This window comes from Neohortaea acidophila (genome assembly GCF_010093505.1).
Source record: "Neohortaea acidophila strain CBS 113389 unplaced genomic scaffold BDY17scaffold_8, whole genome shotgun sequence".
Classification (NCBI taxonomy): Eukaryota; Fungi; Ascomycota; class Dothideomycetes; order Mycosphaerellales; family Teratosphaeriaceae; genus Neohortaea; species Neohortaea acidophila.
In genome coordinates this window covers 1243099-1270294 of record NW_022985517.1, presented here as the reverse complement: position 1 = coordinate 1270294, position 27196 = coordinate 1243099, and the positions used below count along the sequence as shown (strand labels likewise).

The following is a 27196-nucleotide window of genomic DNA, read 5'->3' as shown; positions in this document are numbered from 1 at the left end:
CAGCAGCCACACCAAAGTGGTGGCTAGAGGATGAGACGATCGTGGACTCGAGAGTAGCAAGAAGCCGAGTGCAGGCAGCCGAGCTTGCCAGTGTCCAGAAAGGGAAAGTGGTCGAGCAACTGCGAATAGAGAACGCAACGTTGAAACGCCAAAATGAGCGAATGCAGGCCGAGTTGGCGGAGTTAAGGGCAGAGAATGAGCGTTTGCGCAGAGAGAGAGGGGAGAAGAGAGCCGCCATTCAACCGCAAACGGAGACACAGCACGGCGACGTTCAAAAACATACGCCACCAAACAGTCAAACGGCAGTCCTCCTGCCAACGGGCGTCAGATTGACCTGGCATCACACGCTTATCGTCTTCACACGCCCTCTCTACCACAAGATGGTCATCTACACGCGCCGCCACCATGTCACGCCTTCACGCGCTTATTCTCTTCGCACGCCAGTCGCCTTCACGCGCTTCTTCTCTTCAGCGCTTCTTCTCTTCAGCGCTTGTCCTCTTCATGCGCTGGTCCTCTTCACGCGCTTGTCCTCTTCATGCGCTTGTCCTCTTCATGCGCTTGTCCTCTTTGCGCAGCTCTGGCATGCGAAGAGGAGCGGCGACACTTTCGACCGGTATGCGCTGGTCGCGTTTCGAGAACCGACGAAAACGCATTTCGCCGGCGAATCGGCTTTACGGGCGATGGCCGCAAACAGCTTCTTCTGTTTCCCCTTCACCGTCATGACGACGGGGGCTTTCTCCGCCAGGGGCCGAAGGGTGGAAGGGAGGGCAGCGGGAGCCCACTCGATCGCACTGCCATCGCCATTCAACCCGGTGATGAATCGGGCGCCCGTAGGCAGGACGACAGCCGTCTGGCTGTTGGGCGGCGTGTGGTCTTGAACGCCGTCGTGCCCTGTATGGTTGAAGGCGGCCCGTGCCCTACGATCGTTGCGTACGGCATCACTCATCAGATAAGTCTGTCTCGTCCTCTCTGGATAGCGCCAGTGAAAGTCCTGCCTACTAAGCTAGTGGGAGAAGAGGACAAGCGCGTGAAGAGGACCAGCTCGTGAAGCCAACTAACGTGTGATCGAGATGGCTTGTGATCAGGATAGCGTGAGGGTCACGGCGTGTCATATGTGGTGGAGACGGCGCGTGAAGACAACGGTGAGTGATGATGACGGCGCGCGTGATGATAACGCGGCGCGTGAAGAGGATGGCGTGTGACGGAGACTGCGTGTGATGGAGACTGCGTGTGATGGAGACTGCGTGTGATGGAGACTGCGTGTGATGGAGACTGCGTGTGATGGAGACGGCGTGTGATGGAGACGGCGGGTGCCCACTCGATGGCACTGCCATCGGCATTGGTGCCGAGGGTCAGTCTGACGCCCGTAGGCAGGACGACGGCCGTCTGGCTGTTGGGCGGCGTTTGCGGAACGCCGGCACGCAAACGCTCGACTTCGCGTTTCAACTCGTCATTCTCTGCCTGCAATCGCTCGATCTCTGCATCTTTCTTGCTATTTCGACGCACGAGAATGTTAATACGCGTTCGCGCGACCTCTAAATCCATTAACTCCTCTCCACGCTTCCACCACTCCGTAGTATTCGCTGCGCTGTTTTCGATCATTTTGACGAAGTCGGCGGCTTCGTCTCGCATCGACTGGTCGACGTCTTCTCCGTCCGACATGGCGGCAGCTGGTGATGGTGCGAGGGGGTCGACCGCGACCTATTGTTACTGAAATGACACCCGAACATCAATACAGCAATCTTGCAAATCTTCACTCCATTCCTGGCGCGGTGTGGCACCTCTCGAGCACTCGCTTCTCTTGCTAGTGGGCTGCGTGAAGCGTTTGAGATGCTCGACAGGCGATGATGTGAGGGAGATGAGGCTGGAGATGGGATGGAGATGTGTGACGGGATGGGCAGCTCTCCAACCTACAATCGTGCCTCGTGCCCTGGCCTCCTCGAGCTCGGCAATCCCCTCCGAAAGCAGCCCAGGCAGGTCATCTCCGTAGTCGGTCTCCTCGTCGGAATCGTCGAGAAGTGAGCTCATATACCCCGACACCATCGACGCACTCGCGCTCTTGATTCCAATGTCACCGGACTGCTGCAGCTCGCGGCTGTGAAGGTATTGCAGCATCATCGCGCAGTCGCGATCCTGCTTGCGGGTGAGCTTCTTATCCCACTTGTCCATCCAGCTGTTCGCCTGGTGGAAGCGCATCACAGCCTGCTTCTCCTTCTGGCCGATGCGGTGAACGCGCATGTAAGCCTGCGCCTCCTGCGATCCATTGACAGCCGGCTCTAGAAGAATGACGCGCGCACAGCGGTGGTGGCAGTTGAAGCCCGCCAGATCCAACCCATACGTCGCCACCAGCACCTTCACATTGTCCTCTTCGTTGAAGTTGTAGATGATGTCGGAGCGCTCATCTTGGGACTGCTGAGCGGTCAAGCACACGCTTTCGATGCCCATGAAGGGAACAATGGTATAGAAGATGTGTGCGGTCTTGGGCGACAGACACATCACCATCACCTTGTCTTTAGCGCCTTCTTGCGCATGCCTGACAATTTCGCCGATCCTTTTGAGAGCGCGGCGGAAGATTGGAGAGCCGTCGAGCAGATGCAACAGCATCTTTTCGGGCGTATCGTGAGGGGCGGTGGCATACTTGGGAGCGACTCCACCCGACTCCTTCAAAGCGTCGAGCAAGGCGAGTGGGCCCTTGTAGTACGATTGGAAGACGCCCGCGGGAATGTGGACGAGCCCAGATGCGGCCTGGTAGGTGGAGACGAGCAGCTCCTGGTGGAAGCGCGAGCCGGGCTTGTACCTGCTCTTCTTTGTCAACTCGCGGATGAAGTCGTCGTCGGCGCCGTCCTTCTTCGCCTGCCGCTTCTCCTCCTCCCGCAAGCGCTTCTGCTCGTCGCGAAAAGCGGCGAGATGCTGAATCTTCGCGTCGTGCGAGATCTGCTCGTCCGGGTTGAAATTCACCACACCGCGCACGATGTGCAGTTCGGCGATGGTTGCTCCGCAAGAGGCCTCTTCGCCGTCTTCGTCCATGATCTTGGACGCTGAGTTGCGGGCAAGCATGATCTGGTCGAAAACGGGAAACATGCGTGCTTCCAGCGTGGCTCCATTCATTGCCGTATGGAGTCGGTGGTATCGATTTCGCCAGCGGGACCGTCGGCGTACATGAACTTCATGTAATGCGGCTGCAACCCTTTGTTGACGTCGCCATCCACGTCCTTGTTGAGATCGTCAGTGTGACCGTTCCAGAACGCGCATCAAGGCGGCGAGCTGCAGCACGACGTGCCGGAAAAACCATAGCGGAAGGGAGCCTGGGGGCGATTGATGAGTCTCGCACATTTCGCGACATCGCCACGGATCTGGTGCGCTTCGCCCCAAGCACAAGCGGTTGAAGAGTCCTTCGAAGGGGGTATCGTCGAATTTCCCCTTGGAATGGGAGAAGGAATCGTAAGTTGCCAACACAATCACCTTGTCCGGCCCCTCGGCGTGAAATGCTGGATCATGCTGGTCGAAGAGGAACTCACGTGTCGTGTGGCCAGGTTCAGCTGGCTATTGCTGTTTATGGCCGGCTAGACAGATCATCGATCCACCCTGTGCGCGGAAGCAGCTACAGAGATGTGCGGCCAGCCTTTGTGAGGCGTTCCTGGATCAACAATCAGCGGATCTGAAGGAATGGAACGAGCAGCTGAAAGCCGAGAACGGTGAGCTAGAGGCAAAGATTCGCCAACTCGAAAGCAAATTGCATCATCTGAGGCGGGAAGGGGAAGGGCGAGAGAGCCTACCGTTGAGCACCAACACCACCCAAGCAGCCCGCGGAAAGTTGCTGGACTTCCGGACAATGTTCGGATGACGTTGGGCCCCGATGACGACGGGGAGCCGCAGGAATGGTTGATCTCCGAGCTGCCGTCTTCGCTAGAGAAGTTGGGAGCAGAAATTGCGGCCATGTTCAGCCCCAAAGTGAAGATACAGAAGGATCGCTTGGCGACGGTGGAAAGCGGAGACGACTATTTCACGAAATGTGTCTTCTGCTGGGTGTTGAACAAGACCAGCTCATACTGGACAAAGACCTTCGTTTGTTCGTATGCATGTCATTATTGCGTCCATGTGTCGTCAGAGTCGTCAGACTAGGCGGCGGGGAAGGGAGCATTCCCCGTCTCGTGATCGATCCCTGTCTCGTGGGCATTCCTTGTCTCGTGATGGTTCTCAGCGACTGACAGTTGGCGGTCGAGTCTTCGCAGTTCATGATCATCGGCATTATGCTGATACAGGCCCTCCGCGTTCATCTAGTCACCTGAGTCTGTGGAAGTGCATGTAGTGCGCCTGATGCAATCAAAATCATCTTTCAGGCTCCCGCCTAATGCGCCATTGAGCCAATGACAGTCCACCATGTAGCTTTCGTGTTGAAAGTACTTCAAAACGAGCTGAGGCTCGTTCTACCCAATGCGGCGCACACGGTAAGTCGCCTGGGCTTCGGAGGGAAGGTTGTACGCTGGCTCCAGGCACTGCACAACGGAGCATCGCTCATGGCAGTTAATCCCGCCATGTTGAGCGCGTAGGTGGAGACGAGCACATACACCGCATCCGTGTCGTTGAAGTCGTGAACAATGTCGGCGCGCTCGGAAAAGCTTTGCTTGGTCGTGGGGAGAACGGCATGAACGTCCATGAAGCACAGGATGTTGTAATAGATGTGCGCGGTCTTGGGCATCATGGTGTAGGCCATGACTTTTCTCTTCTTGCCCTCTTCTTTTGGGCGATGGATGACCTTGTCGAGGTCGCTCAGGGCCGCGCGGAAGCCGTAGAGCAACTGCTCCAAGGCCTTCTCCGGGAGTGTCATGGGGGACGCACGGGTCCTGGGCAAGATCTCGGAGGCAGACTGGTATGTGCAGACGAGGACACTTTGGTAAAAGCCAACCCTGGGTGAGTGGACCACTGCCTTGCCCAGACTGGCATTGCATCCTCCTCAGCATCCGGTAGCGCGGCCTTCTCGACGTTGGCCTTGAGCTCGTTCTTGCGTCGTTTTTTGGCTTCTCCGGGAGGTCTGCACCACACTTCTTCACCGTCCTCGTCGTGCGGCGTTCAGAGTGTGTGCTCGCTCCGTCGATAACGGAAGACTGGATGGGCATGAGAAGCCGCTCTTTGCTCGTTCCGGCGGCGGGGGGGTGCAAGTTGATTTTCTTGAGATTCGGAGAGGTGTTTTGGCAGACGTTGATATTCATCAAATTGCGAGATTACTCGACTGGTGGCTGAGATAGATGGGAAACCGTACTAGCCTTCTTCCAACTCTGTCTATCCGTGCCAGTGCTCGACCACCCCGGATCTTCCATCTCGATGATGTCGCTGGTGTACGATGGAGCGAGTGAAAGTGTCAGCTTGCTCCAAGACATCGACTGGAGCGTTACTCTTGATGACTAATAACTGGCATGCACAACATGGAACTGGAAGCGAACATCGAGAGAAAGGCGACAGCGCATACTCTCCACACATTTCGAAGAAAGTCTGTCATCTAACCGATAACGTACGGCGATCTTCGGCAGACCGCAGCATGCTCTGCGCTCTGGACAGCAACAAGCTGCCCGCTCATTTACTTCTTCATGACTCCCGCACCTGAGTCCGCACAGCCATTCCGCGTCGACAGGGCGACGGCAGCGTGCCAAAACTGCCGCCAGAGGAAAGTGAAATGTAGTCTGCCCGTTGTCACCTACTCTAGCCTGCTCAGTATTGATGACATCCTACGCAGGCACCGGTGTCCAGCCATGCAAAGATTGTGTCAGGCTGGAGAAGGAATGCATCTATGCAATACCGCAGCGACGCAAGCGCAAAGCTCAAGACGCCGTTCCGTATCGCTCTGATAGCAATCGCCCACTTGAGCATATCGCTTCACACCGTAATCTCGTGGACTTCCAGTCATCAAGTGCCCCCCGGGCTCAGAATTTCTTTCGCTCTCCCAGGCCTACGGAGCGTCCGACATTATTCCCTCTAGACGAGACAGAGCCCTCTGGTATAAGCAACGCCCAAGATATCGGTGTTGAAGGGGCGTCGGGCTTCGATCCAAGTCTCGCGGCGAGCCCGTTACCGAAGAGGAACGCTACCTCTGCGGAGGACGCCAACTGGCAGTATCACGAGCCTTGGTCTTGGACGTCAATCCTCTCGGACACGGGCACTGAATGGGTGGAGAGGAGAACGGGAGACGGCGACTTCGCTGCAGTTGCGAAGACATTCTCGAAAGTCCTCGTCCAGCGAGGCTCATTCGGAGACTATGTCCTTGCAGAGTCTGGAGAAAGCGAGATCAGTGAAAGCACGGCCTGGAAATACACCAACGGTATCCACCGCCGACTTCTCTCCTAATGCGATACAGCTGACCCGTCGCCCAGCGTTTTACGAACACTCCTGGGAGGCGAATTTGGGCTTTATCGACCGCAAAGACCTTGAGACACACTTGAAGGCTTATTACCGCAGTCCCGACCAGCAGATTGAATACGCATGGTTTGCACTGCGCAATACCGTATTTGCTTGTGGCTATCGTGGTTTGCTGGCAAAGGACCCTTCTGTATCATTCGCAACAGCCCAAGCCCAGGCTGGGCGCTTCTTCAAAGCCGCGCTCTCTGTCCTCACCAACATACTTATTCAGCCTTCGAATCTGGTGGGCGTACGCGCGCTGGCATTGATGGTGAGTGCAAATTGGGTAACGATAGCTGATCCATGCTAAGCCGTCGCAGGCGTGTTATGCAGAAGGTCTGGGAAGCCCGGCATTCAAGCACCTTCTGTGCGCCAACGCCGTTCACCTGGCCCAATCGAAGGGCTTGCATCGACAACCAGACCGAGCATGGGCCAGCTCCGAAGGAGAAAAAAACAAGAGACTCTGGCTCTGGTGGGCGCTATATGCGCTTGAGAAGGAGTATGCTTTATTCGATGGCCGACCCTCCGCCATCCACGACGGGGATATCAGCGCTCAAATCCCCACGACGCCGGCAACCGGAGGGAAAAATCACACCCTGAGTATAGGCGTCCGATGCGCGATGATCCAGTCTCAAATATCGCAACGTCTCCTTTCAATCCAGGCCTTGACTCTTTCGCTGCCAGAACTCATTGGCACTGTGTCACACTTCGATGCGCAACTCAAGCAGCTGCTCGACGAGATACCCGCGGAATGCAGAATTGGCCCGCTCACCAAGCCCATCCACTCGACACGTCGAATGGTCGAGCTTCTATTCCTTCACTGCTCCATCTATGGAACTATAATGGCTGTGCACTCGCAGTTCTTCTACCCCTGGACAACGTCAAGGTTCGCAACCGGTGGAGCCAACGCTGTGCTCGAGGCTCAAATTGCCGCATCCGATAGTACTGTCGCGGATGCCGCACGCAACATAATACTGGGCCTTCGACTGGTCAGTGCCGATGTGTCTACGCCAGGGTGGCTGAGCTTCCAATTTCCACTCTACGCGGCCATCAACTTGTTCATATACATTCTCAAATATCCAGCCTTGGAGACTGCGGCTGCCGACCTCGGTCTCCTTGATGTTTGCGCTGGCGCCTTTGGGTACATCGAGTTCTCAACGCAGTCACAAGTCTCCGTGTCGTTTCCGAGCGAGATCGCCAGCATCGCCCGCGAGATGATCAGAACTTGTCGAGGAAAGCTCTGGAAAGCTGCTGATGCCGGAGATGCTGCGGCCATTGACGCCGACACTGGGCCGCGCACGGGAAACGTCGGAGACGTTGACTTCGATTCCAATCTCGGGCTGTCGGACGTCGGGATGGGTGCTGAGGTACGAGAATAGCGTTCTCCCCCATGTGTTTTATGAATCTGTTCATTTACTTTTCAACAGGTGCCAAACTTCCCGCATGTCGGCTCGGAGGAATGGAATTTCTTATCGTCATTCGACCTCATGAACGGAGGAGACGCCGGCTTCAACGACTTTTTATCACAGCCGCTTACCTTCGGCGACGATGCAGTATGACGGCAGAGCAGCGATGGCGAGGCTTTCCAGCCTATACCCGCTTCAAGATTGTTTCGGCGATGTTATCACCCCAGCTCGGTTTCGGAAGTCTCGCTCGGGCCGAAGGGATCGCGACTTCGGTACCTGGCTTAGTCATGGCACTGTGCTCAACATGAAGTTCGGCCCGAGTCATCATCTGCTATAAGACAAACACAATACCACGCAAGATGGCTCAGACATCGACAGACGTGCAGAACGGTCATAATCCGCGGCATAAAATCCGGAGATGGCAGCCAAAGCGTTCCAGATCGACGTCGGTGAATCTCACATCGCAAGGCTGAGACACAAGCTCGCGGACACCATCTACCCATCGCAGCAAGCGAGCGACAATCCTTCCGACTGGAGCAGAGGAGTCCCACGCAGCGAGATTGAGCGGCTTGGACGCTATTGGTTGCACGACTACCCTTGGGTCGAGGCTCTCTCGAAACTGAACAGACTGCCGCAGTACACACTGGACATCGACGTCTCGGGTTTCGGAATCCATGGAGTGCATTTCCTTCATCAGCAGAGTGCAAGGGCTCACGCTATTCCTTTGTTGTTCCTGCATAGTTGGCCCGGCAGTTTCTTGGAGGTGACAAAGCTTCTCGGGCCTTTGACGGACGACAGCGACAGCAACCTGCCGGCATTCAACGTCGTCGCTCCCAGCCTGTTGGATTTTGGCTTCTCGTCCCCAACCTCCAGGGTTCGTTGCGCAATTTGAAACTCGTCAAGGCAACGCTGATACATTGCCCAGCCTGACTTTGGCATCGAGCAGCACGCCGAGACATATCACAAGCTTATGTTGGCGCTCGGATACGATCAATACGGTGAGATCCGCACGGTCAAAGTTGCTCAACTGCTTCTAATAACGTCTCGCAGTCGTGCAAAGCGGCGACATCGGTAATCTCATAACGAGATTCATCGTCAAAGGCGTTGGAGCAGGCAGTTGTAAAGCATGCCATACGAGCACGCCCTGGCCGGCTGAGCCAAAGCAAGATACGCACCCGGAGCTTTTCGCAAAGCTACAGGCCACTCCGCTCACGGGACAAGACGTAGCTGCCCTGCAGCGAGCGGGAGCATTCGTGGCAGAAGGATCAGGCTACATGTCTCTGCTTTCCACCAAGCCGCAGACGATCGGCTACGCCCTTCGCGACAGCCCGATTGGTCTTTTGGCGTGGATCTTTGAAAAGCTACATGACTGGGCGGACGAGTACCCGTGGACGGACGAGGAGATTATTACGTGGACCATCATATACTATTTCTCCACCGCTGGGCCCCAGGCGTCCGGGAATATCTACTACGCGATGCAGCACAGCACTCCCCCGGCATTGGTCACGGCGCAGTCCTACATTAACGTGCCGCTTGGGATCACCAGGTTCGCCAAAGATCTCGTTGTCCTGCCAAGCCTCTGGTACGAGTCTCTGGGTCCGATCGTCTTTGAGAATGAGTACGAACGAGGGGGTCATTTCGGTGCTTGGGAGCGGCCGGATGCCATCGTGGCCGATCTGAGATCGATGTTTGGTCGTGGTGGAGGCGCCTATGGTTCTGTGACTGGGAGGTCTGGCTTTGCTGGGGATTGCCGTACAGAGTCTGCGATCGTGGAAGGCATGGTCAATTGCGTTGAATGGAGCGGACCTTTTGCTGCAGGTCAAGATGCCTCACACTTGGAAACTGGTGAGCATGATGATGCAGCACAAAGGCAATGTCGAGAGCAAGACCGCCGTCTTCGTTACTGGATTTCAGCAGGGCGATAGTAACGGCGAGTAATGCGCAGGGTGTTCGTCTGGCAGCGTACTGAATCGATTGAAAAAATGCACTCCATCACCCATCTCTCCATATCCCCAATGCAAATGGCCGTTTTTGACGCTATGCGCTGCAATGAAAGTGCTTTGTGGAAAAAGCGGCTCAGAATTAGAGTTCATAAACTCGTGGCGCCCGCCAAACTCTATCCACAGCCTGATGCAGCAAAGAAGAGCAGTTGACGAACATCAAGCACAAAGCCAACGCAGATACAGACAACAAGCCCCACCAATCCATCACTTTCCCATCTTGCCTGGGACTCTCAGGTATCAAGGCAGATAGAAAGCCTTTTGTGGAAGTGCCAAGCTAACAGCATTATGCCAGACTCACAAAGACGAGAGCAAACGCGGCGAAGGGCTTCCTTGACAAAGACCAAATCATGCAAGCGACTGGGACCACGGAGATGCCGATCCGAGCGAGAGATGGGATCGCGGAGAATGCACAGACACCCACGGGTCACTTTGCGAGGGTGGAGGTGGAATCAGTTGGTGAGGATGAAAAGAGAGCCAGCATCTCCAGCGCCGACCACCGAACAAATGAGCACGAAAAGCCCGAAGACGTACGCGAAAGCATCCGGAGCGAAGCCGAGTTCTTGAAGATGATCAAAGACCGCACCGCCCAAATCAATAGCGCGTGGCACATCAAGCGAGACGAGGAGCTCATGGAGTTCAGGATCAGGGCGGCAAGGGAGGAGGAGTTAGAGAGCAAGAACGGAAAGCTTGAAAAGGAGCTCTCACAGGTCCGACAACAGCTGGCTGAGGCTAAAAGGGAGATAGCAGGGCTGAAGATGCACGTCACTGCTCTTCTGGCAAAGCCTAAGCGATCTCAGTCGTTCTGAGGGGTTGACGGTTGCGAGCAAAGGCGGTCGTCATTGAGGCATGCGGAGGTGGATTGTTGTGTGGCAAGCAACTTTGCGCGAGTGACAGCTCGCTCCCGGTCCAATATGTAGCGTACCAGTACTCCAGCAGGTTCACTCACACGTAGTACTCCATTGCAACTATCGGAAACGGAGATGGCTGGCTCGACCGGCGTGGCCATCAGAGTGCACAGTGCAGATCTTCCTCTGCACGGGGCATTCGTCGGTGTGCACCAAGCTTGACACCAGAACGGTCAGCGTAAAGAAGGCGAGTAGGTAAAAGTGCTAGATCGACAAGCACGAAGAAAGCAAGACTGATCGGAACGGATCATTTCACCAAAATACGTCTATAAAGCTTCTAATGGGCGAACGAGCCCGCGCTGGACGACGGTGTTTCGTGTTGATGCTGCGTCGGGAGGCGGCGTCCCTGTTGTCAAGCGGAGCAGTGATGACGGCGAATCCAACGTTCCCCCGCTGCCACCCACCGGCGCGCGCTGTCGAAAATGCAAAGGGGGCGCTAAGTGAGGAGACGTATCGGATTACGGAAGCGACACGGCGTCGGAGGCGCACGTTGCTCAAAACCTAGCAGAGTTCCGACTGGGATGGAAACGACCAGACCGGGAGCATCGATGTTCGGGAAAGCGTTGCATTCGTGCTTTAGCCGTGCCAAAGGGCCAAATCAAGGGAAAATGGATTGGTCGCGACATCAACGTCAGCGTCTTTGAGCCTCTTACCGCCATCACCCGCAACCTCTCCCTCATCTCCCTGCCTCCGCTTCTCCGGCCGACCTTGGCGAATCACCTTACCGATGATGGCGCGAATGATCGGGCCGTCCGCACTCTCCATTTTCTGCGCGCAGTCCTTGTAAAAGGCCGTCAATTTCGTCTGGTCTTCCAATTCCTCGAACAAAAGACCCGTCGCCTCCGTTTCAATATTGGCGCGCACCGTCTGCAGAGCGATAGAAATCTCCGTTTCCTGTAGCTTCGCCCGCAGAGTGGTGTTGATCCCGTCCTTGTTGGAGTTATCCAGCTGCAGCTGCTCAATTTGGCTCTTGAGGTTCTCGATCTCCTGGTCCTTGTCTCGAGCCTCGCCATTCATCTTCTCTTGCAGATCCGACATCTCCTTCTTGGCGGAGAGGCCGGTAAAGTGCTGGTCGATCGCCGACTTCATCTCGGCCAGGCTGTTGATAACCATAGAGCGCCCATTGGCGGCATCCGCCGAAGATTCGTCCAACTTCGCTTGGATTGCCGTGAGCATGGCAGGCTCTTCCGCTTTGTCTGACCGTGCGCTGGCAAGGGTATCTCGCAAACCCTTCATACTGGCAAACAAACGCTGGAGTTCGTCGTCAATGCCGGCGAGCTTGACAGAGTGAGCGCCCTTTGCAATCTCTCCGCCTTGCCACTGCGCAAGGTCTTTCATCACAGCGTGGACTTTGCGGCTGCTGTTTTTGCGGTTGGTCAAGACATTCATCTTTCTGATCATATCTCGCTGTGCGGCGGCACTCTTGCCCACGAAGCCTTCGGCCTCCTTGGACTCCATGTATTGTTGCACCTCCTCCAACTCCAGCCGAGACGCGTTGATGCTCTCTGCAGACCACAATGTTCCATGGCTGCGATCCTTGTCACTGCTTCGTTCCGCCAGTCTGTTTAGCCTGCTGAGAGGAGCCATGACGGGAATCGGTGGGTGCGAAAGAAGGGGATGGTAGAAATTGCGGAGGCTTTGGTCCAGTTGAAGTTTGCTTCATCGTCGACGACGTAGGTGTTGCCGGAGCGGCCTTCGACTTGCATTGTCAAAGCTCACCAACTCAAACTTCATGTAGTGCTTGCACCCAAGTTTAGTGTGCGCAGAAAGGTGGGGAAATGGTGGATATGGCGAGGGATGAGAGAAAGGGGTTTCGACGAATGAGAGTGAGGCCTTGAGCACAGCAGAGACAAAGTTTCACACGTGACACCACAGGTCTGTGCTGAAAGAGGCAGGCAGGCGTTGCCGCGCTTTGACTGAACTTGAGCAATCTCGCCCCAACCTACCACCTCTCACATCCCTCCAACAACGTGGCGAACATGGCGACCGGCAACTCCGAGACGGGCAAGAAGAAGTTGACTGTGATGGAGGCTTTGATCGAGCAATTAAAATGCCAATCGGAGTACTACCTGGAGCCAGAGGAAGCAGGCAAGTGATGTGTTCCAGATTCAACCAACTGCAAGCTGCTGACACCTGGACTACCAGGCTTTGGGCCGACCACGACGATGGAAGTCAAGGACGACGCATACTGGGACAGATTCGTGGCCATGCAAGACGCAGAGAAGGACGTGGCGATGGCGGATGTCGGTGACGGCCCCGCAGCGAAGACCAAGGGCGGACCGAAGCGCAAGAAAGGCCAGCCAGCTTCTCCCGGAGAAGATGCAACTGCCATGACGCCAAAGACACCCAAGGATACAAAGCGCCAGAAGACGAGTTATCGCGACCTCTTTCTGGATGCGCAGAACCGTAAGTATGCGCACCTCGTCAAAGCTGCTCCGACTGACCATCATCGTAGGCAACTTCATCGAAGCGAACATCGGGGAGTGGTTGACGCTATGTTCGCCTCGACAACAGCAGGTCATTCAGCAAGAAATGGAAGACCTCGACTACGGGAACGTCAGTGGCATGAACAGGTCCGCAGGTCTGATCGCAGCGAGCATGAGGGAGCCTTGGGGCCGACGCAAGGCCACGGTTGAGTCACTGGCAGCCTATGTGAGCTCCGTCGAGAGCATGCCGGGCGAGGGCGGGAATAGCGATTTGATGGAAGCATGGGCGAAGGAGCTGGAGGCCGCGACCAAGACCGTGGATGCATGGGACACGGCGATTCAGAAGCTAGAGCAGATGGGCGGCAAAGCCAAGGATTGAGCCAGTCTTGATGCGTGATTATGGCGCTCCAGGAGCCGGGCAGCCTTCAAGAGGAGTTTTCGGTTGGCATGATACGGACAGGCGGAATGGAAGTGCGGAGTTTCTGTTTGTGGCTTAGGCGAATTCCTTCCAGATTGCGCCGCGGCTGCGAGCTTGTGAGATCCACACCTTGCTTCGACTTCATCTCATTCCCTTGCTGCAAGCATTCAAGTGTGTAGCCTACCTTCTCCCTCCGCGCCACCTTCGTCCCCTCGCCGAGATGTTTCTCCACCGCCCATCGCGAAGCCACCGCCCATTCTCACCGCACGTCGAGCTGAATGGGTCCAGTGCACCTGTCCTTTGTTGTAAAGGCGCGCTGTTGTACCAAAGGCGCGCTGGGCAGAAGGAGAGGGACTGGAACGCGATCGTGACCTACGAGAACTACCTGGGCGTAGCTACGCCTCGCAATGGAGGCGTCAAGGCCATCGCGGAGCACTGTCGCACATGCTAGATCACCGCAGCGGTCGACGCGTTCGTGAGAGAGCATCGGCATGGTCTCATTAAATTCACCGATGAGGAATGGGGTGTGGAGGGTCTACTGTCCCATTCCAAGACGCGCTTCCGCACGCCCGTGGATGATGTTCGCGCCTCGTCCGTGGACCCCTCCGTACCAGTCGATGGTGAAGCCATCGAGCTCACTGCCACCCGCATCAAGACCGCGACGATGGACGGCCGTCAGTCGACATCCCTTCAGGTTACAGGCGCTCATGCTTGCGGGCCGCCCAGGACATAATGGAAGGAAGAAGGACGGCAGAAGGATGGCATATCACTCTCTCTCACCGTAGCATTAACAGTGAGAGCTTTGTAATGTGTCTGATTGTGGAAGAGTCTGCTTCCCGTTCTTGTCGGCGCTGTGCTGTCTCTCATCTAACTCCCGCAAAGCCTCAAGGCGCGATGTTCAGCAACGGACGTTCCCTTCTCTTCCTACGCACAGTCAGGGTCCGCACCGCCTGCCTCCGCACCGCTTTCCTTCGCACCGCTTTCCTCCGCACCGCTTTCCTTCGCACCGCTTTCCTCCGCACCGCTTTCCTCCGCACCGCTTTCCTCCGCACCGCCCTCCTTTTGCTTCATCGCCACCGCATCCTCCTTCACAGTCCCCATCTCCACCCATTTCTGACGACTCTGCCGAGCTGCCTCCAACTTCTCGATGGCCGCCGCCTCTGCATCCTTCTTCGCCGCTTCTGCTTCTGCCCATGTACGGCGAATTGTCTCTTGTTGCTCTGCTGCACTCAGCTTGACGAACTCCGGGCACTCTGCCGCTTTCTCCTTAAGCTCTTTGGTCAATTCCTCGACGTCCTTCTGCATCTCGTTGGTCTTCTCGGTTTGGCGAATCATCTTTGCACGCCACTCTTCATTGTCGTCGCGAAAGTTGTAGCGGGATTTGCTGTTGGGATTGGACATGTTGACTGAGAGGACGGTCGGTTGATGAAGGTGTTGGTCAAGACTACATGTATCGTTTGAGGTAAGGTGGCGGAAAAGTTTGTTTTGGGAAGTGCAGCCTGTGAATTTTAAGCGCGTCAGGCAAACATTGTTGCCTGGCTGATCCGTAACTGCCTATCTCGGAAACATGGAAATTGTTCTGCGCTCTTCCATCGCTTCGTCAGCCATAGTAAAAGCATCTCCGACAACACTGACTACCAAAGCCTGCTTGTTTCTTTCTCACTCTCGCAAGGAAGATGCTCGCGCTGCTGACAATGACGTGGGAATGGTAACGCTGAGATGGGATACAAATGGCCGCCGTCATGTATTGTGATGAATCAGTTAAACTCTCTGCCGCTACGGTGGCCGTATTCTACGATCCATATGTAGCTCCTGCGGATGATTGCCCATTTCGCGCCCCGACAGCCCATCTGTCGCCGCGCCTATCCAACAGTCTCTCCTTCGCTCTCAACGGGCCTTCTGCCTGGACGACCTCCACCTCATGTCGCCGTCAATCGTGTCGCTCCTAATTTCCCTCGCCGATCTCCTCGCTGGGGTACTCCATACCATGTTTCACCAGCTCCGCATGCAAGCCGTCCATGAAAGAGCATTTTTGGTGAATGCGAGTCACCATTTGCTGGCCCGCGCGATGCACACACATGAGTGCTTGAGCTTCCTGTGAGGCACTCATGGCGGGCTCCGCACAGATGACTTGGGCACAGCGGAGGTGACAGTCGAAGCCAGCCAGCTGGATTTCATACGTCGCAATAAGCACCTTGACCTCGTCCGTCTCGTTGAAGTCCTTGATGATGTCGGAGCGCTCCTTGGGGGTTTGGCGGCTAGTGAGCAGGGCGCAGGGAACGCCCATGAAGGCGGCGATGGTAAAGAAGCAGTGCGCGACTTTGGGAACGTAGAATAAGATCATCACCTTGTCTTTCTTGTCCAGCGGAGGATGGTCGAGAATGCGGTGAATCTCCAGCACGAGAAAGCGGAATACGGGAGAGCCATGGAGAAGATGGGACAACACCTTCTCAGGCGTGTCATGGGGCTCCTTGCGGTATCTCCCCGCCACACCGCCATCCTCCTTCAGCTTCTGGAGCAGGACAAGGGCATCGGTGTATTGGTCCTCAACCACGTGAGTAGGGATGTTGATCATGGGAGCGCCCGCCTGGTACGTAGAGATGAGAACCGCTTCCTCAAACCTGGAGCCCGGCTTGAATTTGTTGGCCTTCACCAGCTCGTCGATGGTATCCCGACCCGGCGCAACGTTCTTCATACGTCTTGAATGCTGAATACGTTCAGCTCGAATGGCCGTCAACTCCTCCATCTTGGCATTGTACGATGCTAGCTCATCAGCGTCGAAAGTCACAATGTGGCGCGTGAAATGCATTGCCGCGATGTCTTCTCCAGGACGCTCCATTTCTTCGCGTTCGTCGGCGATGGCTGACTCAGGGGTGATGGCAATCTGGTGGTCTGTGTTAGTTGATATCGCTACATCCATTCACCCCCTTGAACAACTTGCCTTTGTCGGATGCCTCCGAAAATTCCTACGTACTCTTGGAATCGGAGACGGCGGTTGCGTCGCCGAGGAATAACTCAAAGTCAACTGTTGTCTTGTGCGACTTGGAGGAGTATGAGCCGAGTGAGAAGGGGGATCACCGTTGTTTGGGAACTGGGTGTTTAAAGCCAAGCCTCGTGTTACTAGCAAGTGGACAACACGTACCACGTGACACTGGGGGTCTGTGCTTGGCAGGCGCGGTTCCTTCACGTTTGAAGAAACTCAGCTAGCCACCGCCCAAGTCGCTGTTCTCGCCCTCACAGAAAAGACGTTTACATCCTTGTTGGCAGTGAATATGACGGCCGTCAGTGCAAAGACGAGCCGGGGAAGACTGACCGCTGCCATTGAATTGGAAGCGCGGCATGGTTGATTGGTGGTACAGCATATGGCCAGCCCATGCACTCTGCCGCCCCACTCACCCCCCAACGCATCAAGCACCCACGATGTTCACGCCAAAGACCTCTCCACAGTTTGCATTTCCCACCGTGACTTCCGTCGCGTTAGTATCGGTATTGTACACGGACTGGACGTTCCACTGCGCGCCTTGTTGCAGAGGACAGGAGTCCGGGTAGTAGTAGTACAAGCAGTTATTCGTCAAGGCTGTTCCATTGGGCGGGGTGAAGACGAAGATTGCCGCGTTGTTGACGTTGGCGAAGACGCTGGCGCAGCCTGGTAAAGAGTCAGCGTTGAACGGCACGGGTGGCAAGGGAGCCTCACAATCGTAGGGAGTATCTGCTGTCGTCGTCCCTTCGACGTAATTTTGATTGATGCGATCGGCGAAGACGACCGGGTTGACAAAGTCGTAGATGACAATGTAGTCGGCGAAGTTATTCGTCGCGCAAGCCTCGTAGACGGTCTCGTAGGGGATGGTGGAGGTGGCCACGGTGGAGCTTGTCAAGGTGATCGTACTTGTCGCTGTCGACGTGATGGTGTCTACAACGGTGACGGTCCTGAACAGCCGTTAGCGGTCGTAGAATGCTCAACTTGCAGGCGCACTCACACTGTTGCTGAGGGGTAAAGGGTGGACGTCGAGGTGGAGGTAGTCGTAATCGTTGTGCTCGGAGAAACAGTAACTGTCTTTTTGGTCGTGCTTTCAACGTCAACGCATTTGTGATGCCACCATTCGTGGCATTTGACTCCGACCGGATGTTTGTGGGGATGTCCGTCGGGATGTTTGTGGCCTCGCCGCTCGCCTCTGCCTTTCGCGGAAAGATCTCGTCTCCCTGTTGCAGGTTCAAAGCCTTCACCGATGCCATTGTATGCGCATCCGAAGCAGGTGTCTTGAACATTCTGGAATCTGTGACGCCCCTGGTTAGCAGATACGGCGCCAAAGGGGGTTGGAAACGAACGTCGGATTGGCGGGAATGGTGGAACTGGCCAACAGCGTTGTACTGGTACTTGTCGTAGTAGTATCAGTAGTCTGCTATCGAGTCAGCGAAGACGATGGCGGATCCAGGCATGCTCGACGCACCGTAGTGGTTGTAGTCGTCGCGGTGCTTGTGTTGGTATGTGTATTGGTCAATGTGGAGGTCGAAGCGGTCACGGTCGTTGATATAGAGATGGTAGACTATCCATTGAGGTCAGGCTACGATATGGAGGAGAACTTTGCAATTCGACTGACCGTGATAGTGCTGGTCGGTGCTGTGGCAGTGACGGTTTGCGTCACTTTATGGGTGCGGGTGCAGTGCCGGTAGGAAGTGGTCCATTCAGTATAATACGGAGCCGGATGCGCCCCGAAATCAGTGTAGCATTGCGTGCTCGACCACCCGTCGTCATGCTTGTGGCCGGGGGCTGCGAAGACGAAAGGAGTGCAGAGAGCAACAATGGCAAAAGCGAGAGTGTTGGAATGCATCTTGCTCGAAAAGAATGAATGCTGCGAGAAGAGAAAGAGAGCGAGAGGTCGTGGTTGTCTTGTACATACCACCAACCCAATGAAACCGTTATTCTACCCCGGGGCTTGCACCGAGCCACGTTCCAATTTGCGGAGTGTGCATATGCATACCTCGTATTTATGCAGGGGGGTAAGATTGGACAGTCATTAATGCACCCTGCCCTTCGTATTCATCCCGGCCGATTGGGGAAGCACAAGAGGAAAAAGTAGGTAATGAAAGGTGAGAAGGTGAGGTAGCCCGAAGGGGGAATCAAGGCCAGCAGGGCCAGGATTGACGGTGGGAGGGAGCTCCCGATTCGATACGAGGGGAATGGGAGTCGAAGGGAGGGAGGCAAGGTATCCCACATTCCGCGCAGCGAAGGTGCCTGCTCCTCTTGCGATCCACGCCTTCTCCTTCGATCATGGCCGCGGCCTGATTAGCTGACTCTGAACGAATCATCCGGCAAGTCCGATGAATACCTCCCTCATTGGAAATGCTTCTGCCTGCTCGTCCCTTTCGCCGTCCGGCGTTAAGCCTCGGAGGTGCAGGGTGGAGAATAAGTCCGAAGGAAAGAATCGCCCCTACGATTTAAATTCCGGTCGCGGATCAACAGGACTCTCGGAATCTTTCTCCTACTTCCTTACTCCTTATCTGATGAACTCCCGTGGCACAGGCTCTGCGAGTCGCCGAGACGTCAGATTCCAATCAGCGTGCGATGAATGCCGATCTCGAAAGATCAAATGCGTAGCCGATGATGGACCAGGTAGGTGGCGCTGCCCAGCGATCGCCAAATTTGGACTGACTCTCGCCTGCAGTATGTTTGCCGTGCCGTAGGAAAGATGGGACCGCAGCAGATTGCCAGTGGACCCGGCGTCGAGGGAGAGGGCCTGCTCGGCGAAAGACCGCCTCTGCCGAAGCTCATGCCCAAGAACCAACCTCCTCGTTGCAGACCGCACGAAGCGTCATGACTGAGGGGGAAAGTGGCCCGGCTCACGCGATGATTGGTGCCGTAAACAACGACGAAACCCAGATACCGGCAGACATGTTGGGGTCGAGCGTGGCGAGCTTCGCACAGCACATTCAGAGACTCTTGATCCCGCCCACGCCAAGCCCGCGCAACTGTCATTCGCGCACAGCCTCGCCTGCCACGCGGGAATACGTACTTCCTCTGCGCCAGAACGCCGATCGCTTGTTGGAGACGTATTGGGACTTGATCGACCCCAGCTATCCATACCTTGACCGGGACGACTTTACACGCTGCTACCAGTCGCTTTGGGCGGGCAACGATCTGGGGTCGGATCTCCCACTCTTCGTCTGTCTCATGAACGCCGTGTTGGCATTGGCATCGCTTGTCGATCCTACGCAAGCCCTCCCGGACCGCATCACCTCCAGCCAGATCTTCTACCAGCGCGCGTGCTCTCTCGACTTACACCACGCACAGACTCGCTCTCTCCTTGCCGTTCAATGCTTTCTGTTAGTGGGCCACTGTGCGTTTTCCCGACAAGCCTGTTGGACGTTTGTCGGCATGGCCATCCGCGCGGCGCAAAGCATTGGCCTTGATCTGCCTGCCACAAGTGCCCAAGTCGGCGATGGGAAACGACGGAGCCTGCTGCAACGCATCTGGTATGGATGCGTCCTCATTGACCGGACCATCTCCTTGATCTACGGGCAAGCGACACATATTTCACCCGCCGCCGCTGTGCGTGTGTCTCGCCCGATAGCTCACCCCGACGAATCACCTTGTACGTGTGGACCAGAGCAGAACACCTTGCGAGCCGACTATCATTTCTTGATCGCAGCCATCGAGCTGTTCGATGTGATTGACACATTCAAGCTGGCAGCGCGGCATCCACCCGATGGAGACACACCGCTGTTAGGCGGAGCCGTGCACGCTGTCAACGCCACATTACAGGCAGAGTGTGCACTGGTCTCGTGGGAAGCCTCTCTGCCGCCTTGCATGCGATGGCAGACTCCTCAGGCTCACCCGGTACACGCCCGGCAAAGCAACCATCTTTGGGTGCGTAGCCAACACTTTCGCGTCTTCATGTTCCAGCCCGTGCTGCTACGCTTGTGCTCCTACAGTGCGCAAAAACGGCGCAAGGATCACGACGGTGAGACGGTTGAGGGAATGTTTCTGTACGACGTCGTCTTCCGCGGCGCTGTCACAGGTGTGGAAGCGGCCGTAGCACTCATCGAATACTTCGAATCCATGGGCGCCAATCGCACACCAGCCGAGTTGGACCGAGTACTTCCGCCATGGTGGTTTCGCACGTATTACATCCATTCGGCGGCCTGGGTGGTTATTGCCGCGATGCTCCATTTAGACGTGGTACAGTTGCTGTCCAGGGAACGACTGGCTGCTGCATACCGCGCGGCAGTGGCACATCTCGAGAGCGTCGCATCTGCGGATCCCTCCATCACTCGATATGTGAGTATTCTCCGAGCTGCGGTCATTGATGACGGAGGAACACAGCCAGAAGATGGCTTGATGAGTACGAACGACTGGAACTTCTTCAACAGCCCATTCACATCCGTGGACGAAGAGAATTGGACAGATCATTTCGGAACGATGTAATGTCACGCTACTTCAAGTCATCGTGGTTCGTGCTTTCCGACAACGATCGATTCCCATCCAAATCATCCTTCATCGACTTGATCTTGGCCTCCAGCCGCGCAACACAGTCGTTGCCGAGCGGCAACCTCATGGCCTTGCCCACTTGAGGACCATTCGTGCCTTTCCCGGAAGCCACCCGAACGATGGCTGCTGCACCTTTGACCGTATCGCCGGGCTGTTTGCCGGACCATGCGTCGAACTTGTCAAAAGATGCCTGGGCCGCGGGATAGTGGACAAGGTTGGTCGTCGATTTTGACCTGATGTAGGCACCGAGGAAATTCGTCCGAAAAGCGCCGGGCTCGACAATGACCACTTTGACGTTGTAAACCTCCACTTCTCGAGCAAGTGCCTCCGAAAACCCTGCATCTTATCAGCATCCCACACTTCAACGGCTCGGGCGGGAACACCAACCCTCGAGCGCGAACTTGCTGGCTGCGTACAAACCGCAGGCTGCGATTCCATCGATCCCGGCACTACTGCTGATGTTGACAATTGTCCCCGTCCTTCTACGGCGGTACGATGGCAGCGCTGCTCGAATCAAACGGTACGGAGCCCCGAAGCACAGGTCCATTTGCGCTTGCACTTCTTCGTCGCTGTCAATCCGCTTGCACGTCAGCGCGGCTCCCCAGTAGATAGTGATCGTGACATACGTAAAATCTTCCAGTGCCCCCAGATATGAAGCTCCGGCGTTGTTTACCAGCACATCGATCTGTCCGTGTATTTTATCCGCTTCAGCAAACACTCTATAACAGGCCTCGGCATCTGTGATATCCAGAACAACAATCGTCCCGCCCGCCCCTTCGATCGCCGTAATCTCCTTCGCTGCTCGCTGCTTGTTTCTTACTGTGCCGATGACCCGGAAGCCCTGCTGCAGTGCTTGCAAGGCCATCTCGAAGCCTAGCCCGGAGGAGACACCGGTGATGAACCACACTTCAAACATACTTGTCGAATGGAAGGCGACGCGAACGGTGCAAGTACTGTCGTTGTTTGCCACTTTACTATCCTCACGTCCGTTCACCGAATATTTATCCTTTATTGTAGCACCTACTCGGCGGGAAGCCTTGTTTAACTCCGGTTACGTCCGGAAAAGCATCCGATCAGGCTGACCTGGAATTATTTTACTCCCGAGACATGATCCACCGGCCCGCTTCCGAGCGAGCATTCGGTCTGGAAGCTAGCCTAGGTAGCTAACCCACTGCGAGTGAAAGCACGGCGAAGAGTACGCTTCACAGCTCCATGACGACCTTCCTACAACGACATCACTTCCCCTGCAGCGGTTGGACAAAGACGTTGGCAGTGACAAAGTCTACGGCCTGAACTTCTACCCTCTTGAATTCGGCGAAGACGCCAGGATAGATTCGTCATTCATCTTTTTCTGCGGTCAAACGATTTGGACACCGCGCTGGCCGCGGCTTTGCCTGGACCTTTTTTTTGCGCAGGGTTTTGGGCTGCGGTTGATGCCTGATGAGCTGACTCTGAATGAATCATTCGGCAAGTCCACCATATTTCAACCCGTTTCTCTTGTCGTTGCTCCAGACTCGCTACAACGACATCCTTTCTACTTGGAGCTGATCAGAATCTATGGCCTTCAATGCCCAGCCGCCAGTCGCACTCCTTGACAGCCTACGACGCCCTTCTCCTTCAACATGCTGGACGGAGCAAGTCGACTTCAAGGCGTTGGGCTTCTCCGAACACAAAGACGCCTTTGCACTCATCATCCACAGCCTTTTGACCCCCGAAGAATGCGACGAGATTCGCACTGCCGCCGAGACTATCGCACAAGGACGGTGGGACGCAGCGCTCGTCAACGCCGGTGGGCACATGGTCTTGGCCAGCGGTGTGCGGCATTGCGATCGCATCATGTGGGACAGTCCCGAGCTCGCCGAGGCCTTGCTCGTACGAGTCCGACCGTATATTCCGTCCGACATTGCAACGCTCGAAAACTCCCCTCACATTACCAGCGATGATCCAGTGTGGAGTTCTGGCACCTGGCGCATGTCTCGACTGAACGACCGGCTGCGATTCCTGCGATACCGGCCTGGCATGTATTTCCGCCAGCACAGTGATGGGTTTTACGTCACGCCGGACGAGTCCGAAGTCTCATTCTTGACCGTCCATTTGTATCTTCGAGGGAGTCCAGAGCTGAAGGGCGGCGCAACGCGGTTCTTTGGCGAAGACCGGCCGGGTCATGTGAACGAGTACGACGTCGACCCATCCCCTGGTTCCTGCTTCATTTTTCAGCATCATGACCTTGTGCACAGCGGCGAAGATGTGCTCGAAGGAACGAAATACACCATGAGGACTGATATCATGTACCGTCAGGTTGGCCACATATCTGGAGAGGCACGCGCAGACTGTCAGACAACGAAGGAGTCGTGAAAATGTTTGCGCGGCCCAGAGATGCGCAATGAATAGACGCCGCAATGCAGTGCGATTAATGAGATGCAATCATTACTTTCTTGCTCCTGTGGACGCGCACTACAATACGTAAGTAGTTCATGTGAATGATTACCCAGCTCGCACCTCAACCGCACCACTACTGCCATGTCTATCGACGCTCGAAGCAGGCCGAGGTCAATCGCCCTTTGCCTCTTGCCGCGCCATCGACCAAGAGAACCGCTTCACCATCCCCCGCCTCATGTCCGTGTCGCTACTCATCCCCGTCGTAATCCTCCTCGCTGACGAACTCCTGCTCAGCCCGCCACTCCTCGAACCTGTCCATGTAGGTGTCTTTCAAGTGGACCTGGATGATATTCTGCTCTTCCCGCTGGCCGATACGGTGGACGCACCCGATCGCTCGCGCCAGCGCCGAGTCGTTCATGGCTGGCTCCACACAAATGACATGCGCACAACGGAGGTGGCAGCTGAAGCCTTCGAGATGGGGGCCGTAAGTCGCGATGAGCACCTTCACTTCGTCGGCGTCGTTGAAGCCGTTGATGATATCCGAGCGCTCGTCAAAGCCTTGTTAGTCTGTGAGACACGCACATGGAGTTCCCAGGAACGCCAGGAGGGCATAGAAGAGGTGAGCGCTTTTGGGCAGCTGAAACATGACAATCACCTTGTCCTTCTTGCCTGGCGCAGCGTGCCTCACAATGCGATCAATGTCGATCAGCGTCGAGCGGAACGCGGGAGAGCCGTACGAGAAGTGCTCCAACACTGCCGCGCGAGTGTTGTGGGGTGTATCGCCGTACCGCTCTGCCACCGGACCGCCGGTCTCCTTCATCTTGTCCAGCAGGACAGCTGCCCCCTTGTAATGCTCTTGGACGATGCGGGTAGGAACATCTAGCAGGCCAAACGCAGCCAGACATGTGGTAATGAAGATTTCCTTCTCAAAGAGCGGCCTCAGCGTAAACCGCTTGGTTCTCAGCAGCTCGCGAATGATGTCTCGATTCGCACCGGCGTTGCTCGTCGGGTTGTTCAGTGGCGATCCGTCAAGAGTGACGATGAACGTCGGGGTGTGGTAGGCCGGGGCCTGGAAGATGGTATCGAGTGCATTTGAGCCGTCGTTCCGAATCGGAGTGGCGATGTACTGCCCATTGCGGTGAGCAACACAGGTGATGCTGATGAGACTGCGGAGGCCGAGGCGTTGCTGGACGACGTCGTAGAATGTATCAACGCCTTGGTCAGGGAATGCGCTGCGGTGGACGTGCATCTCGGCTTGGGCCGCGGATGTGGAATCGATGAAGCGAAACTGTGCGGCATTGCCGGCATCTCCGCTCATTGGGCCGTTGTGTGCGACGAAGAAGGTAGGAATCTCATGAGGAGGAGCGCGGAAGAAGAGCGGCAACGCGTTGGCCGTCTTCACGTCAAGCTCGAAAGTATGGCCTTGGATGGTTCTGGTGAAGATCACGTCTTTGAAATTGTACTGCAGAAGGTTCATTTGCTGGCGTATGGTTTCCTTGAACGCGGTGTAGTCTTGTTCCTCGAACGCGCTGCGAGGAATAATCTTCTCCGGATTCCCCTTGGAGATACAGTCGACGAGGCGGAACATGGCTGGTTGCATGCTGGAGGTTTGATTTGGCGGGGCCGTGTGGGCTGTAAAGGGTCAGTTGGTGTCGTGGCGCTCACTTCATCCTCGTTTGACGACTTACCTCCACTGAATGCGTTGCTGTTGGGATTGTGGATGGTCGTTCTGTCGCTACCAGCAAATCAAAGTCACTGGATGGGCCTTCTTGCAGTTTGGAAGATTGTGGGGACGGTGGGTATTATTATCGAAAAGGCGGAAGTGGTTGAGAGGCGTCAGCCTGGCGGGAGCCAAGGGTTGTGCTACGAGGAGTCGGACGACATGACACAGCCATTCAACGCCGCTTTTGGCAGGCGGGTGTCTTTGCGTTCCAGCAAAATCAACTCACCACTGCCCATGTGTTTGTTTCACCTTCACAGAGGATATTTGCGCTTTTTGCAATGAAAATGACGGCCATCAGCGCAAAGACGAGCGGGCGCATGCCTTTGAATTGGTAGTAGCACAGCATGATTGATTGGTAAGGTAGCACAGCATATGGCAAGTCCATGCACTCCATCCTTTCCGGCCCTGCTCACGATCCACCAATCGATTGGCAGGTAAACGTCGACGCGCTATTCTCCAGCCCGCCCACAAAATTGCTCACCGCCCTCGTTGATGGACAGTGATAAGTCAAGCCCTTGGCTTTCTTGCAGTCCTGCCTTGCAGCGTTGCTCGTCACATCCTGCCGGGCAGTTTTGGCACTGCTGGTGCATGTGTATGCGTCTTGCGAGCCGCCTTTCGCGGTGTAGTATTCGATTGTGACCGAGATGGATTTCGTGATGTCCGACGAGGCGATTGTACCAGTGACAGCGACCGCGGCGAGAAGTACGTAGGTGAATTGCATGATGGTGGTCTGATTTTGCAGTCCAGAGGATGGCTCGCAGAGACAGATTCTTATTTATACGACCAGTCCCTGTGGAAAGCCACGTCATCCGTCGCTCGATGCAACGGTGTTGGAGTAGCGATGCCGTCGATAAACCCCGAAATACGCAAGCGAGAGGCTATCCGGAGGGAGGAAGCAAATCATGCCGCAACCCGCCCGAACGCCGACCCACGTGGTGGGACGGGCATGATGCAGCCGTTTGCAAAGCTACCTGGCGATCAACTCCAACATGATCGAGACGGTGTGGAGTTCTTGAGCTCGTACAAGGCGTCGTTGCCGTGAAATGCGGAGGTGGCGTCCGCCCGTCGATCACCCGCAATTACATAATAAGCCAAAGCTCCAACCCGAGCTCCAACTCATGCGACACTCTCATCATCACCAACACAATGGAAACTCTTTCGAGATCCACCCTCCGCGCGAGCCGCAGCGTCCTCCGCAGAAATGTCTTTCGACCTCGGATACGATGCACATCGAGTCTACCGCCCTTTCCCCTCCCCACGAGCGATGCGAAGCCTCCGAACACAGGTAGTGCACTACCTATGCCCTTCGTGACAGAAACCGTGGTATGACACCCGCCCCCACCATCTCATCTCTTGCTGACTTGCCAGGGAGGAGGCTGGCATACTTGTATGTTGCACCCACCCTAGCACCTCACCCTCCTAACATCCACCAGACGACATCTTCTCCCGCCTGCTCAAAGAGCGCATCATCTGCCTCAATGGCGAAGTAGGCGACGTCACCTCCGCCAGCATCGTCGCGCAACTCCTCTGGCTCGAGGCGGACAATCCCGACAAGAACATCAACCTCTACATCAACTCGCCCGGCGGCTCAGTAACGGCGGGGCTCGCAATCTACGACACCATGCAATACATCCGCTCCCCGGTCACAACCATCTGTCTGGGGCAAGCGGCATCGATGGGGTCATTACTGCTCTGCGGTGGGACGGCGGGACAGCGATATACCCTCCCGCATTCGCGCATCATGGTGCATCAGGTGTCGGGGGGATATCACGGACAAGCGAGTGACATTGCGATTCATGCCAAAGAGATTCTGCGGGTGAGGGAGCAGTTGAACAAGATATACCAGCGGCATTTGACGGTGGAGCGGGGGCTGGAGGAGATTGAAAAGGTGATGGAGCGGGATTTCTTCATGAGCGCGCAAGAAGCAAAGGACTGGGGCATTGTGGACAAGATCTTGTATCCGCGAGGGCAGGAGGAGCACCCCAAAAATTAGTGGCATCGCTTAAACCATCGGGCCCTCCCGCTTTATCTAAAAGTCCACCACCTTGTGCTTGCCCATG

At 55.8% G+C, this 27196-nt stretch overlaps 15 protein-coding genes across 15 annotated transcripts; 8 read left to right on the top strand and 7 right to left on the bottom strand.

The window, feature by feature from the left end:
• Positions 1-550: 550 nt before the first annotated feature.
• Positions 551-3108, bottom strand: BDY17DRAFT_312264 (uncharacterized protein; the record flags this gene model as incomplete). The annotated part of the gene is made up of 3 exons (XM_033735609.1): positions 551-998; positions 1103-1701; positions 1723-3108. The coding sequence occupies 3 exons, from the start codon at positions 3106-3108 to the stop codon at positions 551-553; spliced, it is 2433 nt and encodes an 810-aa protein (XP_033588141.1).
• A 1166-nt stretch (positions 3109-4274) lies between these two features.
• On the bottom strand, positions 4275-5341 carry BDY17DRAFT_190889 (uncharacterized protein). The gene has a single exon (XM_033730007.1). The coding sequence runs from the start codon at positions 5208-5210 to the stop codon at positions 4428-4430; it is 783 nt and encodes a 260-aa protein (XP_033588140.1). The 5' UTR covers positions 5211-5341; the 3' UTR covers positions 4275-4427.
• Positions 5342-5715: 374 nt separating this feature from the next.
• Positions 5716-7949, top strand: BDY17DRAFT_326250 (uncharacterized protein; the record flags this gene model as incomplete). Its single annotated transcript, XM_033737480.1, has 4 exons — positions 5716-6313; positions 6366-6661; positions 6711-7757; positions 7818-7949. 4 exons carry the CDS (start codon positions 5716-5718, stop codon positions 7947-7949), a joined length of 2073 nt encoding a protein of 690 aa, XP_033588139.1.
• Positions 7950-8082: 133 nt separating this feature from the next.
• On the top strand, positions 8083-9820 carry BDY17DRAFT_190613 (Alpha/Beta hydrolase protein). The gene is made up of 3 exons (XM_033730004.1): positions 8083-8670; positions 8722-8794; positions 8847-9820. Exons 1-3 carry the CDS (start codon positions 8215-8217, stop codon positions 9719-9721), a joined length of 1404 nt encoding a protein of 467 aa, XP_033588138.1. The 5' UTR covers positions 8083-8214; the 3' UTR covers positions 9722-9820.
• A 133-nt stretch (positions 9821-9953) lies between these two features.
• Positions 9954-10796, top strand: BDY17DRAFT_355250 (uncharacterized protein). The gene is made up of 2 exons (XM_033738264.1): positions 9954-10033; positions 10092-10796. The coding sequence occupies exon 2, from the start codon at positions 10147-10149 to the stop codon at positions 10603-10605; it is 459 nt and encodes a 152-aa protein (XP_033588137.1). The 5' UTR covers positions 9954-10033; positions 10092-10146; the 3' UTR covers positions 10606-10796.
• Positions 10797-10967: 171 nt separating this feature from the next.
• BDY17DRAFT_301541 (uncharacterized protein) lies at positions 10968-12627 on the bottom strand. The gene has a single exon (XM_033734269.1). The coding sequence runs from the start codon at positions 12289-12291 to the stop codon at positions 11281-11283; it is 1011 nt and encodes a 336-aa protein (XP_033588136.1). The 5' UTR covers positions 12292-12627; the 3' UTR covers positions 10968-11280.
• Positions 12628-13673, top strand: BDY17DRAFT_355248 (uncharacterized protein). Its single transcript, XM_033738263.1, has 3 exons — positions 12628-12792; positions 12850-13110; positions 13160-13673. Exons 1-3 carry the CDS (start codon positions 12684-12686, stop codon positions 13507-13509), a joined length of 720 nt encoding a protein of 239 aa, XP_033588135.1. The 5' UTR covers positions 12628-12683; the 3' UTR covers positions 13510-13673.
• Positions 13674-14160: 487 nt separating this feature from the next.
• On the top strand, positions 14161-15011 carry BDY17DRAFT_336378 (uncharacterized protein). The gene has a single exon (XM_033737939.1). It carries the CDS (start codon positions 14281-14283, stop codon positions 14956-14958), a length of 678 nt encoding a protein of 225 aa, XP_033588134.1. The 5' UTR covers positions 14161-14280; the 3' UTR covers positions 14959-15011.
• A 292-nt stretch (positions 15012-15303) lies between these two features.
• Positions 15304-16639, bottom strand: BDY17DRAFT_301537 (uncharacterized protein). The gene is made up of 2 exons (XM_033734268.1): positions 16490-16639; positions 15304-16432 (listed from the first exon to the last, which is right to left on the bottom strand). The coding sequence occupies exon 2, from the start codon at positions 16385-16387 to the stop codon at positions 15494-15496; it is 894 nt and encodes a 297-aa protein (XP_033588133.1). The 5' UTR covers positions 16388-16432; positions 16490-16639; the 3' UTR covers positions 15304-15493.
• A 1077-nt stretch (positions 16640-17716) lies between these two features.
• Positions 17717-18521, bottom strand: BDY17DRAFT_190361 (uncharacterized protein). The gene is made up of 3 exons (XM_033730002.1): positions 18147-18521; positions 17875-18092; positions 17717-17822 (listed from the first exon to the last, which is right to left on the bottom strand). Exons 1-2 carry the CDS (start codon positions 18375-18377, stop codon positions 17949-17951), a joined length of 375 nt encoding a protein of 124 aa, XP_033588132.1. The 5' UTR covers positions 18378-18521; the 3' UTR covers positions 17717-17822; positions 17875-17948.
• A 226-nt stretch (positions 18522-18747) lies between these two features.
• Positions 18748-21002, top strand: BDY17DRAFT_190516 (fungal-specific transcription factor domain-containing protein). The gene is made up of 2 exons (XM_033730003.1): positions 18748-19159; positions 19212-21002. Exons 1-2 carry the CDS (start codon positions 18868-18870, stop codon positions 20969-20971), a joined length of 2052 nt encoding a protein of 683 aa, XP_033588131.1. The 5' UTR covers positions 18748-18867; the 3' UTR covers positions 20972-21002.
• Positions 20979-22389, bottom strand: BDY17DRAFT_336368 (uncharacterized protein; the record flags this gene model as incomplete). The annotated part of the gene is made up of 3 exons (XM_033737938.1): positions 22118-22389; positions 21422-22054; positions 20979-21370 (listed from the first exon to the last, which is right to left on the bottom strand). Exons 1-3 carry the CDS (start codon positions 22170-22172, stop codon positions 20979-20981), a joined length of 1080 nt encoding a protein of 359 aa, XP_033588130.1. The 5' UTR covers positions 22173-22389.
• On the top strand, positions 22173-23460 carry BDY17DRAFT_301532 (uncharacterized protein). The gene has a single exon (XM_033734267.1). The coding sequence runs from the start codon at positions 22592-22594 to the stop codon at positions 23387-23389; it is 798 nt and encodes a 265-aa protein (XP_033588129.1). The 5' UTR covers positions 22173-22591; the 3' UTR covers positions 23390-23460.
• Positions 23461-23995: 535 nt separating this feature from the next.
• On the bottom strand, positions 23996-25259 carry BDY17DRAFT_355243 (uncharacterized protein; the record flags this gene model as incomplete). Its single annotated transcript, XM_033738262.1, has 2 exons — positions 25102-25259; positions 23996-25045 (listed from the first exon to the last, which is right to left on the bottom strand). A coding segment is annotated over exon 2 (1017 nt), but the record flags the coding sequence as incomplete, so codon positions are not given.
• An 879-nt stretch (positions 25260-26138) lies between these two features.
• On the top strand, positions 26139-27182 carry BDY17DRAFT_301526 (Clp protease-domain-containing protein). Its single transcript, XM_033734266.1, has 3 exons — positions 26139-26459; positions 26505-26523; positions 26570-27182. Exons 1-3 carry the CDS (start codon positions 26283-26285, stop codon positions 27127-27129), a joined length of 756 nt encoding a protein of 251 aa, XP_033588127.1. The 5' UTR covers positions 26139-26282; the 3' UTR covers positions 27130-27182.
• The last annotated feature ends 14 nt before the right edge of the window (positions 27183-27196 follow it).

Coding starts and splice junctions, on each gene's coding strand:
- BDY17DRAFT_301526 (XM_033734266.1), top strand. CDS start 26,283: ATGGAAACTCTTTCGAGATCCACCCTCCGCGCGAGCCGCAGCGTCCTC.
- BDY17DRAFT_336378 (XM_033737939.1), top strand. CDS start 14,281: ATGGAAGGAAGAAGGACGGCAGAAGGATGGCATATCACTCTCTCTCAC.
- BDY17DRAFT_301537 (XM_033734268.1), bottom strand. CDS start 16,387: ATGGAGCGTCCTGGAGAAGACATCGCGGCAATGCATTTCACGCGCCAC.
- BDY17DRAFT_355248 (XM_033738263.1), top strand. CDS start 12,684: ATGGCGACCGGCAACTCCGAGACGGGCAAGAAGAAGTTGACTGTGATG. Junction 12,793..12,849: donor CCTGGAGCCAGAGGAAGCAG/GCAAGTGATGTG, acceptor CTGGACTACCAG/GCTTTGGGCCGACCACGACG. Junction 13,111..13,159: donor CTTTCTGGATGCGCAGAACC/GTAAGTATGCGC, acceptor CCATCATCGTAG/GCAACTTCATCGAAGCGAAC.
- BDY17DRAFT_301541 (XM_033734269.1), bottom strand. CDS start 12,291: ATGGCTCCTCTCAGCAGGCTAAACAGACTGGCGGAACGAAGCAGTGAC.
- BDY17DRAFT_190889 (XM_033730007.1), bottom strand. CDS start 5,210: ATGAATATCAACGTCTGCCAAAACACCTCTCCGAATCTCAAGAAAATC.
- BDY17DRAFT_190361 (XM_033730002.1), bottom strand. CDS start 18,377: ATGCATTCCAACACTCTCGCTTTTGCCATTGTTGCTCTCTGCACTCCT. Junction 18,093..18,146: donor CACCGACCAGCACTATCACG/GTCAGTCGAATT, acceptor CTCAATGGATAG/TCTACCATCTCTATATCAAC.
- BDY17DRAFT_355250 (XM_033738264.1), top strand. CDS start 10,147: ATGCAAGCGACTGGGACCACGGAGATGCCGATCCGAGCGAGAGATGGG.
- BDY17DRAFT_301532 (XM_033734267.1), top strand. CDS start 22,592: ATGGCCTTCAATGCCCAGCCGCCAGTCGCACTCCTTGACAGCCTACGA.
- BDY17DRAFT_190613 (XM_033730004.1), top strand. CDS start 8,215: ATGGCAGCCAAAGCGTTCCAGATCGACGTCGGTGAATCTCACATCGCA. Junction 8,671..8,721: donor TCTCGTCCCCAACCTCCAGG/GTTCGTTGCGCA, acceptor TACATTGCCCAG/CCTGACTTTGGCATCGAGCA. Junction 8,795..8,846: donor GCTCGGATACGATCAATACG/GTGAGATCCGCA, acceptor AACGTCTCGCAG/TCGTGCAAAGCGGCGACATC.
- BDY17DRAFT_190516 (XM_033730003.1), top strand. CDS start 18,868: ATGAATACCTCCCTCATTGGAAATGCTTCTGCCTGCTCGTCCCTTTCG. Junction 19,160..19,211: donor CGTAGCCGATGATGGACCAG/GTAGGTGGCGCT, acceptor TCTCGCCTGCAG/TATGTTTGCCGTGCCGTAGG.